Here is a 17,049-nt window from a genome sequence, read left to right on the forward strand (position 1 = left end):
TTATTTTAGTATTAACATCCTGCGGCACCCAAAATTGTTCGGTCAAGCCAAAGTAAAAGCAGTCGGTTGAAATAACATCAAAACATATGCCAATCGCGTTAATCAAAGCGTTACTTTATTTGAGTATGCTTTTCATAAATAGGGCTGAACCAAATATGGCTACGAAATAAATGAAATGTGATTTATGCGCGACCCTTTTGGCACCAATGCAGCGAACATACTTTAGTCAAAATTTATTAGTCTGGAATCTGGTATTCGTTTGAAACTGGCTGGAGGCTTATAGAAATTTATGAGGAAAAAAATTGTTACTACAAGTTTTAGAGCCCACTGCAATCTTTGAGAAAAGAGTGTAGTTATTAAATTACTTCTACAAATGCATGCAACAGAACAAAGTCGTTCTGATATAAAGATTTAAAGCTGTAATATGGTGCAGCTAGTCTTTTGGATGACTACAAAGTTATAGTTTAGTTATAAATGTATACAAGTCGTAATACTATATTGCTCAATACTGAAATAATTGGCATACAGTACGGGACGCTCCCGACTATACTGACTTTGTTTAGCCAAAGAGTTAATATTGGCTAAAAACTTCGGCCGAAGCTAGCTGAAATGTTAGCTATAAAATAAAACAGCAATATTATTTGCTGTTACAGACTGTTTGTGCGCTACAAATAAATTTATATATAGAACAGATACGCCGTGGTAATTGAAAATTTATCGCGAACTTTATTGGCGTGTTCATTTCAGTCCTAATTCAGGAAAATGAACTCTGTTCGCTGTGCAATGAATACACTAATAATTGTGAAATAGAGAGCTCTATTTACTATTTGCACTTTACATAATAAACATAATAGAATTAAATACATTCAGTATTTTGAATAACAACCTAAATACTATAAATTAGAAACGGTATACAGCTAAAGATGACATATAAAAAAATCAAAGACACTTAATAAGTCCATTTGTCGAAAGTAAAATCCAATAATATTTTCAGTCATCTGATAGATTGGAAAAGAACATTATCTGAGCATATTTTGTTGCTAAAACCTTTCAAATTCCAACAGAAGCACTTTGATATAGAAAATCAAATGCTAATAAATTATTCCCGCAAAATAACATTTCCAAAAACAGACTTTATACGAAGGTAATACGAATGACTATCGTACGAATAAAGTTATTTGCAATGAAAATAAAAATCAAACATTTTATATTTTATAAGGTTACCTTCCTTCCAACAAAATTAAATACACATACTCGTAAACGATAGGAAGCGAACCGAGTAGGGTGAAATGTGAACTTCAAACACGTATACTGCTTTGATTTCACTCAATCCCACCTTCCGAATTGAAGCAACGAAATCTTAATTAGAAAATATACATACAAGTAGGGAGGCAGTATTTTCTCCAAAAAAAACTATAAATTCTTACGTTCGATGTTACAATAACAGTGGTAAAGACGTCTATTAAATATTGAATGTGTGCATGATTTGTCATTTATACAAAAAAGTATAAAATCTATCATCATCAGCTCATTACACCTCTCCACTAAGGGGGTCAGAGTTCACCCTAAGTTAGAGGTGACTATATAGTAAACCACGATGTCCCAGTGAGGGTGACTAATTTCAGCATAAATTAGCTCAATGACAATTAAAATTCCTAATCTACGTATCGTTCATGTTCAATACGAGCGATAATAAGTTGTTTATACATGAGTCAGACCGATAAGAACTGAAAGGTTTCCTGTTGCAAATTCAATGTGCTCTTTACAGAAACTTATGTAGAGGTAACCTCTATGTTACATAATAAAGAGAACTTTACATTCAGCAGCAAAGGCAAAATTATGTTTATAAAATAATCAAGGAACAAATGTATTATATGTCGACTTATTTGGTTCCTTTTCCACATCGCCCTAAATGTAATCGCGATTACATAACCTCTTAGCAATTTGTACTTACAGCATATTAAGGGTTGTTTATCAAATTATTACATAGTATGCCGCTTATGCGCACTGGACCGGCGTGGTTGACTATAGCCAAGTCACTTTTAACTTAGGGAAGGCTCCGACCCTCTCAGTTGGGACGTGTAGTGAGCTGATGATGATGATACTGTTTTCCTTGACGGTTTATCAATATTTGAAATGTTTAATAGGATGTCTATTAATCAAAAATTGACTAAAAAAAGTTTACAGGGCGTTTTTAGTAAAGAGATATACTAATGTAAAGCATTTTATGCTGATAGCACAAAGGAATATTAGTTTAAGTTGGTAATATAAGGAGGTCTTTCGGTCAGAGATTACGTGTCGCAATTTTCACGCGTTGTTACGCCGCGTGAGGGTCTAGGGACGTTCATACCAAACTACCTATACTCATTGTTTCGAGTAATGCTCGGTTACGTTGTGCTTCGTCCCTTATCCTTTGACCCTGAACGCTTATGTATATAGGTACGTTTACTTTCAACATTTTCACTTTGCAACTAACCCTAAGGTGATCGTTAACTTTTACATTCAAAGATTTTGATGCAATATTAAATTGCAAAGAGTAGTATTTTTCCTAACATTCTATTCCCACTAGGCGGCATTTTATTTTGTAATATCTAAAATTCTAATTAAATTCTGATAAACGATTACGATGTTGTAAAAAAATCAACATTTACGAACATCTATTTCCAAGAAAGAAATAATTAGATACTCAAATCATAAGGTCAATATAAAATACAGCGAACATCAAATTACAATAAAAGAAAAGATTCCAAATATAGCACAAACACAACGGGAGGAAAGTAAACGAAACGTCTGTGCCATGTTTTTTTCAACAAAACGGGCGGATCTCGCGCCATTTCCACTCCGAATACGATGTTCACGGAGTCGTTTCGTCAGTCGTAAAAATAAAAACATATACCAGCTTGATACTTATCGTTTTATCTAATTATATTACACTCTGATTATGATAACGTACTTTATTGCTTTTGTACAGCTATTATTTTAGACGTATTAAATGTAATAGGCGATCCTGTGTCTCAAGTTTTTCTGGTATATGTTTGATAGTTACGGTATAACAAACGGAAGATACGTAAACATTAACAAAACGAATAAAAGAAAAGACAATAACAAAAAGAAATTAAAAACGTCGTTTTCAAAGCGTATCAATCGTAGGTATTTAAAGTTCAATGTAGTAGAAAAGCCGGGGGTTGTGAAATGAAAGGCGGCCAGACTGGCAAACGCCGCCTCCGCGTCTGGTAAATCCGCCCTTCAATTAAACACGGCGATCCAATGAACCTGCCCACGCCTTCAACCTACGCTATCGAATGACGACAACACCATTACGAGACAACATATTTTTAGTAACGAAGTATAAGACGTTTGCGACTATTAAAAGAAAATTTATTATCTCTACGTCTCGTTACTGATTTATACTAAATAATGTTTTATGATTGAGTCATAAAAGCAATTAAAATGACATCTGACAATGATAACGATAATATTAAAAGATAAGAAGCTTAAAAGATATTAAATATGAGCAATTCTTTAAAGCTGTTAAAATATTTTTAAGTTTAAAACAGTTCCCATTTTAAAGAGCAAAATGTTCTTACACATTCATAGACACCCAATTAAAACATGGAAGAAAAGAGAAACTTGTTGCGTAAAGAAGATTCTGCTCTGTTCAGAGCACACTCTCTCTCTCTCTATCTCTGTTTTTAAGGACTACTACTAATTTAGAGACTTACTTTCATCTGACTGCGGTGCTGAGAGGATGGCACTGTGCTTCTTCTTAACCTCTTCGACGTTCGCCTGTATCTTGTCTATCATTTCCCGTATCTCTTCCACCTGACAACAAAACGACAACAATTAAAATACAGAATGGCGTAGTGATAAATTATCAATATGTACAAGCAATCTGTCTGATAACATGATGTTTAAATTATCACTGTCACAAACTTAAGCAACTTTTCCACTAATATTAATTGAATTAAGATTTTTTTAGCCTATACAACCATTTGTTCCTTTAAGAAATCAAGAATATAGTCAAACGCCGTATTTAATTTGCTTTTAAAATTCTAACGTCTGGAAATTCTTAAGCTCCTCATTTAACAATTTTCACAGAAACGAAAAACTCATCAACATTAATTCAAGCTTCATATTGAATGGTTAATTTACGAATAAATTCTCCTCATAACGAAACCTTCGATAAGTAAAACAACTTCCAATAGGAAAACTTTTCTTCGGAAATTGAAATTGACCATTTCGAAGCTATAAAAGAACTCGTGCGAGATCCTGTCTATGATATTACTGGCATTAGTGGGCGACAGAAATGGAGTGCATTTACTTCGCCCACGTATTGCCATTTCAGATACTGTGGTGTACTAAAGGTCAGGCATAAATAGAACTGAATTACTTCTATTATTATCATTGTTAATACAAGTGTCTAAAAACTATCTCTTAAAAAGTTAATCGTAACTATTAATAGCTTCGAAATGTGTTGGTCATCATCAAATCTCTGCAATTTAATACTGATCAACTATTCCTATATTGGCTTGTTAATGTCAATTAAAAGAACAGAGTTAAATTATTTGTATTGGAGCCAAATGAATAAATTAACAGTTTTAAACTAAACTTACTGGAATCCTTAAATATTCTGGTGTATTAATAAAAAGAAAGAATTCTAAATCAACATTTTCAACTTATTACATATTCATGAATTTTAACTATTAATAACTTGATTGGTAAATGAAAATATAAATCTTATAAATATATAAAATTCTTGTCACAATGTTAGTTATCATACACCTCCAAAGCGGCTTGAGCGATTTTTATGAAATTTTATATTATATGAATATTTAAGTAATAGGTTTGAGAATCGTCTACTAAATATATATTTTTTCCCGCGCGGATGGAGCTTTTAATTCTATTTTTTAGGAGAGAAAATTACTGTATAAAGTTATTCAATTTGCCACTATATCTGGACGTTATTCAGTAATTCCAATCGATATTTGATGTTTCTGGCACAAAGCCAAGTGGAGCGCTGTCGTCGGCTGTTCATTATATTATCAATATTTTTTGCACTTATTGGGAACCTCCTTATCCTACACTTTGTTAGGCACACAATGATAGTTTGGATTATGAAGATCAACTTATAAGTTTTTTAGTGACTTTCTTTAAACAATGACCAAAATTACCGCAAAATGAAAATCATATCTGATTCGACAGAAATTATCGTTGTCAATTCTATAACAAAAAATAATTTCGTATAAAGAACTTGGTGGAAATATTTCTTTGCGTAACTCGAATATAAATATCTAAATTTACTTTATCGGCCTTGTAAATGAAATTTCCGAGTGGGCTTTAATTTAATTGGCTTTCGTAACTCGGGGGGCGAGTTGTTTCCCTTTCTTTATAGCCACAGTCGTATTTTAATTTTGCCACAGGAATTATTGGCAAATTTCCAACCTCGTAACCAACGCCCCGACTGCAGTTCAACTTTACGTACACTTGCAAACTACAAGTTATTTGCACTTAGCACTTCTGTCGTTACTCCGCTAAGTGTGAAAACCAAAACTTGCCAGGCAAAATGTCTACCATGTTTATAACTTTCAATATGTTCTTTCTGTGCATCCTCTCATCCGTCGATTAAAGGTAGGCAACGCATATGCAATTGCGTATGTCTATGGGCAACAGTCACTTCGCTATTTCAGCGATTTCAGGTGGCCGCTCGCTCGTTTGGCACCTTCTGATATAAAAAAAAATGTACTAACTCTGTACTAAGATAGTCAATAATACAGTAATGAGTATATTCAACATGTAATTCGCAAGTAACTGGGAACTATATACTTAATTATTTATTCCTTAAATTTATTTGAAAAACATAATTAACTTCCCGATAGTAACCCATTTATAAATGATAACATTAGCACACGAGCTGTGTAAAAGTAAATGTTTGGAGGAAAGAATATCTTTGTTATACTACAGGTTGCTTTTAATATCACGTTTCTACCTTTAGTAAGCACGTTAATCATCAGCTACGTGTCAGCTGCTAGATAATGACTAATGTTCATGATTAATCTGTGACTATTAAACTGCGAACGAGACCATAATCCCTCTCATCACATGCTCGTTTCGCATGCATGAATTGAGAATTGCTTTTCTAATATTCTTCAATCTAAATGCCACAAGCAGCCCTTTGAAACACTATTGCTAGTAGATTTATAAAGCTTTTAATGAAGCAAAGTCAACAAGTAATGAATTTGAATTACAATTAAGAAATAAATGTACTTGAAAGTAACGTTGAAAAAATCAAGAGACCTAAAGGACCAATTGATTATACAGATAACGTACAAACTATTCAGCGTGGAACTTAAAAGGGTTGAGATAGCAACAGAGGGCAGGGCCAATATTTCGCTTGTTTCGTATAATCGGACAAGTTCAGGGGCGCGGGTCAATATGGGGCCGGCGGGGGGCGGTAGTGAGCTGACTCATCAATTAATCAGATTGCCGTGATAAGACCATATCGCGCTCGCGCCACTGATAACATCGAGTTATAACAAACTCTTGTGTAGCTTGTATCTGTGTTATATGCATACATTTGTATCAGACTTCCAGTAACATCGACATTACTTGTCCGAATATTTAGCGTTAGGGTAGACATTGAATTTTTTAATTAACCGTTGAAAATGATAAATCTTTATTAGTAAGGAAAGAACATTTTTCTTAAAACAATGGCCAAGAACAAAGCAGCGTAGGTAGGCATCCCACAAGACTAACCGAAAAGCCTACGTCCTGCCAGAAAATACGACGAAGATGACAAGGATAGAGAAGACCATACCATTACATCATCTAATGACGTCATTAATAACACAATGATAGCTTACATGGTGTATAATAAAAAGCAATGAGAGACAGCTGAGCTAAATAGGGCACATATTAAGATTGGAGCGACGGGGTTCCGACGCTAGGCAGACGCGCCGCCCACCCGTCGCGTTCTTATGCCACCGCCCTCCACGCAACCTTTGTCTTTTAAAACCATTTTGGAGTTTTTTTTTTGTTTTTATATATATAGTAATTATCGCCAGCGACTCCGACCACGCGAAATTCATAAAAATCTTAATGAGTAGCCTATGTGTTAATCTAGACTATGTTCTACATTTGTGCCAATTTCCAGCAAGATTCGTTGAGCCGTTCCGGAGATACTTTCAAACAAATATCCATCCATCCATCCATCCATCTAAACATTCGCGTTTATAATATTAGTAAGATAAGCAGATTTTTGCTCATTTTCTATTATTTCTCTAACTATACGCATAAAACTAGTTTTAGTCATAGGTATAGTATGTTTTCTGTCATAATTTTATTAAATTAAACATATACAGTAATCCAACACTCTACTTATTTCAGTAAAATGCAGATTAAACGTGAGCAGAGAATAAATGAGGGCAGATATAAAAAAATAAAGCGCTTCGTCGTAATTTAATGAATGAAGCAACTTTATTTGACTTGTGGAAGAAATTTCCGACGAGCAAAAACAAAATTGAATAAGTTTAAAACAGTACTTTCAGTAATTCAATTTGCTTTAATTATATAAACTTAAAAATATACGAATGACTACTTATTAAGTTTTTTTAGTGTTTATATTTATCACGAGATCATTTGATCCTGCAAAGAAATGCCTAAGTAGTAACACAAGACCGATTGAAAGAAAAGATACAAAAACAGTCACATTATCATAGCGTCTTTAGCAATGAGCTTAATTAGGGTTTTGGTTCTTACCTACATCAATTTTTACACTCAAGCATTGCGTTTACTATACCAAACATGACCTCATTTATTGTGAAAATATTAAAAAAATCTGCAGCTAAAATCCAACCATCCAACCAATTCAACCGGCCATCAACTTAAACATACAAAATAAAAGATTTAAACATCTGTAAATAACTCTTGACGATCTGTTAATTAACCTATTTAGGCAGCGAATTACATTAATAAATCACATAAAGTGGCAATCCCTTTTTAATTATAACCTAATTTAGGGAGTTACTGTAACGACGTCCGTTATCCTTGCCTCCGAGACGATATCCATTTTGTCAAATTGCGAAACATTAAAGCGAGTAATAACACTGGACATGTTGCAAATTTTTCAATTTTTTTTTTCAAAAAAAGAAATGGCAACGGATTGAATTGTGAAATGGAATGGTAGTTTAAACAGAAATATGAAAGATATAAAGAGCAATAATTATTTAACAAATTCCTTCAAACGATATATTCATCGCTGCTGTATCTCACATAAGTAATTCATAACGAAACGTTCCCTTATATTTATGTTAAAAGTCGGGAAGGTTCTTTTCATATTACTATCATATTTATTCACAGCAATAAACATGATTTATGTATGAGCATGCAACTAAGCCAATATTTATTACATTACCGTAGGTTTCCACTGACAACATCGCCATGCAAAAATATACTGTCATCTCTTTTATTTTCTTTACATAAATTGAGATAACATAATATTTTGCATACAGATTCAGATATGAATACATGTATGGAGTAGTACATGCTATTCCGTCCATCCGAATGGGAAAAGAGCAGAATGAATGGGTAAATAGTTGAAATAAAAACTTAGTTTTTAATTTCTCAAGCTAAATGCAAATTAACTCTGTCAAGGAGTATATTAATAGTGTCACGATCTTCAGACATTATCATTCAAATAACCCATACAATGAATAAAGAACTAAGCTGGAATATTAATATCGCTCGCTCTTATTGCTAGATTAAATTTTAAAAAAAAACGTATGACGTCATCAACCAGCGCACAGCTCCCATTCATGTTATTACACTACAATACTCAGTGGGACGCGACATGAAATATTGCAAACAAGCGAACATTCTTAAATCGTCTCCATTTGAGTACAAAAACATAATAAGTTAAAGCAACAAAGTACACTATATGCTTCCCATTGTTACTTATTCCTTAACACATTCAATGGGACTTATTTGTCTACAGAGTTCAGTTTCATACGATGAAATCATATTGGCAAGAGATATGTTAAAGTATTTAGAATCAAAAACAAAAGTAATTTTAGACATTTATAGAAAAATTATTAGTTTATAGAATCCAGGAAGTACAAGTTTGAGAGGGTTCCTATTTTCAAAACAAAAACTTCTTTTAATTACTGACCATTCAGTAATTAAACGACTTAAATAACATTACTCCGTCCATTACAAGTCTAACTTCATCAGGGTGATTGACAGGTCATTAGGAAGACGAATTGTAATGCTTAGCTGGGGATTAATTAGCTTTGCTAATATTAATTGTCCATTAATAATTTATGAGGTTCATCATAATGCACAAACGAGGTATTAATAGACTTTGGAGTGCTAATAATTTGTAAAAGGCGCACTTATTTAATTATTTTTTTTAAAGATCATATGGGGGCAATCGTGCAAGCGGCCACTTGAAATCGCTGAAATAGCAAAGTGACAATTGCATATGCATTGCCTGCCTTTAATCGACGGACTTTCCATGCATCCTCTCATCCGGAAAGTCCACTTCCCCATCCTTTCCTTATAAGAAAAAGTGTCGGAATGGAAAGGGGACTAAATTAGGCCTCCGAGACGCACACACATCAGACGATACGCGGAAATGCTTTCACTTCACGCATGTCTTCTGTGTGGTCGTGGTATTTCACTGGGACAGCCGGGCCAATTCGTGGGAAGATGTTAATGCGGGCTCTACCACTGTTAAAAAAAAGTAACAAAGTACAGTTTTTGTTTTATTATTTATAATATTAATAAAATCGGTACATTAATCTTTAGCTAGATTAATTACGCGCAAAAAGTCCAACAGAACAAAGGGAAACAAAAAATATGTGAAAACAATTTATTCCACTGAACGCCTGCAGATGACGTTGATAAGCTCGTTACAGGACTTAGCTTTTATCTTTGCTTTAATTTAAATAAACTTTACAAGGAAATGAGAAAACCGTCAAGTGGGATGATGCTCAGATCGTTAGCTTGTGGTAGCGATAAATACATCAAATGTCAGTTTAATCCAAGTAACATTTTGTTATTTCCTGAATTTTCTCGTTTTTTTTTTACATTTTATAAGCTAGCGCTTGACCACGATCCCACCTGGTGAAGTGGAGATTTGTATGTGTTTGCCCAATATATTCAGCACTACGGACATACTGACGGAAGTACGGAATGGAACAGAAAAGTACACAAAACGATTTTTTTAACTATGAAGAGAAAAAAAAAATTAGAATATCGGTTTACTGATTGAGCTGGGAAATTGATACCAGACGTCAAATTTTGGTTAATGCGAATCCATTATCATATCATTTACCATTAAAATTTGAGCTGTAGTAGCAGTGTAAACTGCCAAAGTACATCTTTTTATTGAGCGTTCAAGCTTATAAAACTCTATAACCCCGTAACCAGAAGCGCCAGTAATTATGCCGGCTTATAAGTACTAAGTAATAAAAAATAATTGAAGGATTCAACAAATTAACTCATAAATCCGGTTAATAACAGATCCAACAATAATTCTACATTTAATTAGTAAGCATGTTAAGTAATTAAAAAATATTTAAACCGCACACTCACACTTTTTCTTGTTAAATCCTTAATTGTATCAAACTTCTGTCATATGAAAATTCCGTTGATATATATGTCTTGCATACGAGTTAATAATATTTAGAACTGACGTGTTTTCTAGTCAGTTCATTCAAACATCGGAACTGGGGGTCTGGGATCGCGGTCAAACTAAACAAACTGGCGGCCCGTTGTTCCCGGTGCGGCAAATGAACTCGGCAGCACACAATGCATACGCGCCCTGTGCTTAGTGCGGGCTAACATGCATTCTAAACTGCATTGTTGTTACTCCTTTAATACTATGCACAAAGCTTAGCTTAGTAATCAAAACTTTGACCATGTAATTCGCTAGTGTAAACTCCTAGTTTCTGAACTACATAAAACCTTATTGCACTAATTCAGGAAGTATACTAAAATATCGTTCATGAGGTGTTAGGGTAGCTTTTAAATGAAAAGATAGAATGAATTAATAACATATATAAATTATACATAAAGTGACAGAATTGTGTTTTAACAGTTGAAGATAAGTGAACTAGACTTTTCCAGCCCTTTTTAGGGGTAGGAAAAAAACGTAACCCTCATAGGATCACTTTGTCTAATATTATTCACAATATTAGAAATTAAAGCATTTCTGCCCTAGCTGTCAGACTTCATACATATAGGTTAGTGTCTTTGTGACTTGATCCGCGGGGTAGCGAACAAATGAGTGTCCTGATGGCTCATGCTCTAATCCTACTATACCCGGACGAACGATAAACGTTGATCCGGGTTCTATGCCCGGATTAATGTGACCGTGTCGCGGTTGCGGGATTTGATTACATGAACAATGGCAAAGAGAAAACCAATTGTTTGAAATATTACTTGTCAGCGCTATAGGTAACACGTTCTATGTCGCAACAATTTTACTAAGTAAAATGAATTCACTAGGGCCTAGTTTACGGCTCCGTGCCCATCAGAATGCAAGGTAACCTAGAAAAACTCGAACGTGTCACGTTCAAGGCAACTAGACCGGATTAAAATAATCGCTAAGACCTAGATAACTACTTAAAGCTACCTTGAGCTAAGTATCGTAATAAGTTAAAAGATAGACCCGCTTTAGGCTTTTAATCCCGAGTTCGCAGAAAAGGCGAAGCCATTCTCTGTCTTAGCTGTATGTGTATTAACAGTTTAAAGACACGTCCTACCAAGAAGAAGTTAAAAACTTATTGAATATTCAATCTTTATAAATCTATCTTTCTTATTCCTGATGTGTTTATGTGACTCACCTCACTGAAGAATTCGTCCATGAAGCCGCCTTCAACGGCGACGTTGACATCGTCGGGCCCGACGTCATCGTCGTCGCTTTGCGCCTGAAAACAAATAAAAAGTAATTTAATTTCATAGAACTAATCGTAGAACCATAAAGCTGAGCGTAGATATTACTATTTAACCTTTTGCATTCACATATCACATATGAAGCGTTCTCTTTACAGTAACGAAAAAGTAGGCCGTTTTGTAGCAGATTTATGACAAATTCTTTAGTTTAGTCAATCATTTTACACAAATCATCGACATCAATGTTGTATCCCTATGTCGCCAGTATCGCGTTGCACACGAGGGTTAAAGATTTACGTTGCCCTGTGTACAAAGGGCCAAAAAAACAAATTATCAGGAACGCGAGAATATGTACGAACATCTATCATTATATCGCGGTAGTCGTTTGGCAACTTAAATCGCCGGGTTTAGAAGATTTACGTTGCCTTGACTACGAAGGGCCCAACAACAGATTCGTTATCTATTTTCAACAATGGTTTCATTTCAAATTTTAAAAAGTAGGTCTAGTGTATAAGCCTCTCGTTTGCAAATAAAAAAATTGCAGCTAAAACGACGCTGATGCCGTGAGATTGGGTCAAGGTGCGGCCGCGTGACGTTGCAATTATTGTACTTTATGAATACCTACAATTTAAGAATTCTAATTTACAAGCACCCTTATAATTGGATGGGATAAATATGAAAAGGCCTCTCTCGAGCCGCCCTCGAATACGAATGTTTTTGCATAATCCAGGAAAGGGTTCTTTTCATATAAAAAAGGGAGAAAGTAGTATAAACCTGCATTACGAGCGCTTTAAAAATCTTCTATGTTTTTTAGGCATTCGGTATCGACGATGATAGGTAGGTTATGTACCAAGTCTGAAATAAAAGTTTTACATTTTCAATTTTGTATATGAAAAAAAAAAGAAAATAATTTTTCGTTGGTCGGTTTTTTATAAAAGCGATGTAAATTTTTTAAAAGTATTGTTAGTATGAACTGAAATATTCGTAGGTCCATTTCAACAACAAGATTTTTTGCAAAATGTGACAAAGAAGTTTTTTAAGCATTTTACCTTCGTTTCATTTTTATGGAATGCTACAAAATGTATGACAATAGATACAAAAAGGTACGATACATATGTATATTTAGCTTTGTGTTGACTATGGAAAGACATCGTGAATTTTTAAACATATTTCCACACTCCTTGTTTACTGCCACACTGCTGCGTCACAAGACACGTAAAACATCGTAAACATGACTAAAAAAATCAATATATTTATTTCTTAATCATAGCTCTTAGATAAAGTAAATGAATTTTGGACTCACAAGATGATAAATTACATAAATAATTACCAAAAAACATCGTATAGAATACGCTTTAAGTGGCATAAACAAAGCCATTGTATAAACAACAAAGTTAGAACTTTCACCGCAACCCTATAAAAATCCAATTAATCCGAACAAATACAAAACAAACAACGATCTAATGAATTATTTCATGTGTGCGGGAAACGAAGAGTGAGCCTTGCCCTATATACGACTATATACATTTTACCCTATATATGTTTTCGAATAGCATACCATCACTGTATACAAACTCTACAAACAATTTGTGTGTGGAAAAAATTATAAAATGTTATTTTTTGAATTTATACAAAAATTCTAAAGGCAGAGGTGAAACTCTTTTTGTTGAGTTTATATAATAATGCACATATGTGCATTTTGAGCTCTTATTCCTAATATAAACAGCTTAATATAAAGGACATTCATATTTTTCGATTCTCATTTTCTGTTTATTGCTGATTAGCTATCCTCTATCTAAAGAGTTCACGAACTTGACATGAACCATAAGGACCTTGTGACATTAATATAACAAAAAATATTAGGTTATTTTCGTAGCTGGTGGCGAGCGGGGAACGCACGTAGGGCAAAATAGAAACCACTTAGTTGAGGCAAGGTGGGCATTATTCAATTTACGGAGGCAGGCGGCGTCCACAAAGGTCCGCCACGGACCACGGACCGGATATACGTTATGCCGGTGGCTCCATCGTGAAATCGAAAGCCGACGTCCGACGTCGCTTCGACATTACGGTGTTCCAGAGTGACGAAACATTTTTCATTCATTACAATTCTACACACTTTCCCTTTCCTTCATGCGGTTCAAATTGTTTCACATAGTTTTACCAAGATGTAAAGCAATTTTTTTTATAAAATTGTTAAATACAACCAGTATTAAACTGTTTACATTATCAACATGCGTGATATAAAAACTCAATGTTAAATTAAAAACAATAGATATTTGTCCGGGAACTAAGCATTGATGAAATCTTTAGGTCGTATTTCGTATTTGGCAAATTTCTTAAATTACCAACACAATGAAACATTTTGCCGTCTTTACTCATTCCTTTAGAGTTATAATCAATGAAGCGAAACACTATCAATTCTTATTACCATTAACTTTTTTAATAAGTATTAACTTATTTTAAACTTTACTACAAATACAAAAAGTACCACCATTCTTTATTGTAAAAAGTTTGTAATAAAACACTATGCCAAGCGATTTAATAGACGCTTTGTATTTGACAGTGAAAAAAGGAAAAATAGCTCTATGGTTCGAGGACTCTTCCGCTTCGGTGTTGTATTGCTGTCGGCAATCGCTAACATGAATAAATTATCTCTGTTTTGTAAGGCAATTTTTCTTGGCACTTCACAAGCAATATTTTACTTGAGTTCCATTTCCAAAGAGATATAATGAAAAATAATATGCTCTTACGACCTATAAGCATATTTTTCATACTGATATTTAATGAAATAAAAAAAATTGTTATTTTTTTCAGACAAAACAGAAAAATGACATAAAATTTCCTCCAAAAAAATGTTAAATGTCAGAAGAAGAGCTATAAAATATATAAAATTTAAATCAAAGGTAATCCGACAGGCATCCAATTATAACAATAAGCCTGTAATGTTGAGTACAGGCGTGCACAAAGGTGCATAAATTATCGTGTACACTGCCACTCATTACGCATATGCAGGTGCAATGCGGCAGGGGGGAGGCGAGGCTTCAGGCTAGCGGGGGGGTATATTGTCGCCGCGCAATCCGATCTGGGTCATGGCGACGAGCATTTCGCCCTAATAACATGCTATTATCAATCTCAATTACCACGAACAACGTACTCATTACTAGATTCCCATTCTTATCGAATTATCGATTTTTCTAATAATATTTGATGTCTATATACCATGATGCCTTGTGCACCGTGATACAGAACATGGTAAGTTACTTTGGTTTATGGGTTTAGAAAATTATTGACTAATTTCCCTGGCCTTATACTACTCGAGTGGCGTCAGCGCATGAGGTTTTAATATTTTGTCTTAATTTTTAAGGCCTGTAAATTACTTAATCATCATCATATTCAGTCCTAATCCGTCCACTGCTGAACGTAGGCCTCCCCCATCGATTGCCACAATACCTGGTCCTGTGCCGCCCGCATCCGTTCGGGAAAAAATACTTATTATTTAATAATACGCTAAAGTACTTTATTTTAAACTTTAAGAAAATACTCCAAAAAAGACAATTAAAAACTGATATACCAAAGACCGATCGTGATTACATCACAGCTGGCAACGTACAAGTATGTTTCTAGTCCGACTTCTATCTTGAAACATAAGAAACACTGAAAGTTTGACAGTCGAGAACTTGACTAACTCTTGATAACACGAAACACGTAATGGATGAGAGAAGAAAGATTCCAAACAATAGATAACAATGTTAAGCGAAAAAACTTTGCTATTAACAACGTCAAACAATTTTAGATAGACTTGAACACGAAATGTATATAATCTGAGCTCTATATAAAAACATGATATAAAATTACTATGTTTTATTATTAATACATACATTGTTTCAATAACAAATTAATCTTTAATAGTTTATAATTGAGTTGAAGAAATAAAACTGTTAAAATACAAGTTAAGGTGTTCAATTTAATTGTATAATATCTAAAGCAACGATAAAAATTATAGAGTTAAAAATATTTTGCTTTGACATTAAGATAACTCTACCCAAATGGAATTAGAAAATGGACAGAGGTAAATAAGCCAACGTTTAAAACGTACAGTCCGCAATAAAACTGTTTTAATTGCAACAAGATCTAATAAAACGTAAATAACCAAACCGGCAACTGAGTTTATCGAGTTTGCGAGGTAATATCTATAAAATTAAGTGGCCATTAGCGCAATGACTGGTTCGTTGAACAAGCTGCACTATAAATATAGAGCATATTATAATAGGCACGCGACCTCACGGCAAGCGATTTGACTACACGTGGTCTGCGCCTTGGGAATAACTATCACGTGTAGATACAAGGACATTGTAAAAAATAATTCTGACTGATCAATGATTCAAAAATACAATCGCCAAAGGAAAAAGAGTTAAGAAATATGAAAACTTGTGTAGAAATTTAAACTACAGGCCACTACTACTGTCGTTTCGAAATACTAATGAAGTCATAAAAAAAACGAATAGAGAAAACTTACATCTATAAAATTACCAAGAAAAATTATATTACGAAATTTAAAGATATTCCCTTCGCAGAACTACAAACTTTGCAAACTTTCTCAACAACTTTGGAACAAGAATTATTGCACGAGGCAATTTCAACATTAAGTTCTAAAGACGTTGTGGAATAACTTAGTAGGGAACATAGTTTTCAGTGAAATTTGCGTCGATCAAACAAAAAAAGTTTATCATTTCTAAATCGTATCCTCGTTCATATCACGTGTCTATTAATGACCCATTCATACAAGATAATTAAATTAATAATTTTTGGATCATTCTCAAGGATCGAATATTGATTCGGGTCGTAAACTATCACAGCCTTTGCTTAAAGATTCACGTGTCTCTACCTATCTCTGAAAACGCGGGAAATTGTTCGCGCTTCTTTTTGATCGCTTCCCGAATACCATGAAAAAAGGTTACAAAAATACAAGTAAACATGTAGATTAACCTTTGATAACCACAATGTTAAGTACAGATACATAAGCAAAGGTAGTTGAGCCAGTAATTTATGAAGTAGATCAGTTTTTTTTTTGCAACCTTATACACGTTTTGATAAGGTCTGAAATAGCGCCTTGTTAGTAGCCTAGAACGTAGACAATAAGCAATTAGGAGCATAATT

General features: G+C 34.0%; 1 protein-coding gene across 6 annotated transcripts in view; it reads right to left on the reverse strand.

Moving 5' to 3' along the window:
- Window positions 1-17,049, reverse strand: part of Syx1A (Syntaxin 1A) — a 52,080-nt gene that overhangs the window by 19,978 nt on the left and 15,053 nt on the right. For all 6 annotated transcript variants that reach the window (XM_013325109.1, XM_013325110.1, XM_013325112.1 and 3 more), the window contains exons 2-3: window positions 11,844-11,927; window positions 3,723-3,822 (exon numbers count right to left, since the gene is read on the reverse strand). In XM_013325109.1, the coding sequence (XP_013180563.1) occupies window positions 3,723-3,822; window positions 11,844-11,927 (184 nt within the window). The remainder of the gene's footprint in view (window positions 1-3,722; window positions 3,823-11,843; window positions 11,928-17,049) is intronic.

Source organism: Papilio xuthus, unplaced genomic scaffold, assembly GCF_000836235.2.
Source record: "Papilio xuthus unplaced genomic scaffold, Pxut_1.1 DF824888.1, whole genome shotgun sequence".
Lineage (NCBI taxonomy): Eukaryota > Metazoa > Arthropoda > Insecta > Lepidoptera > Papilionidae > Papilio > Papilio xuthus.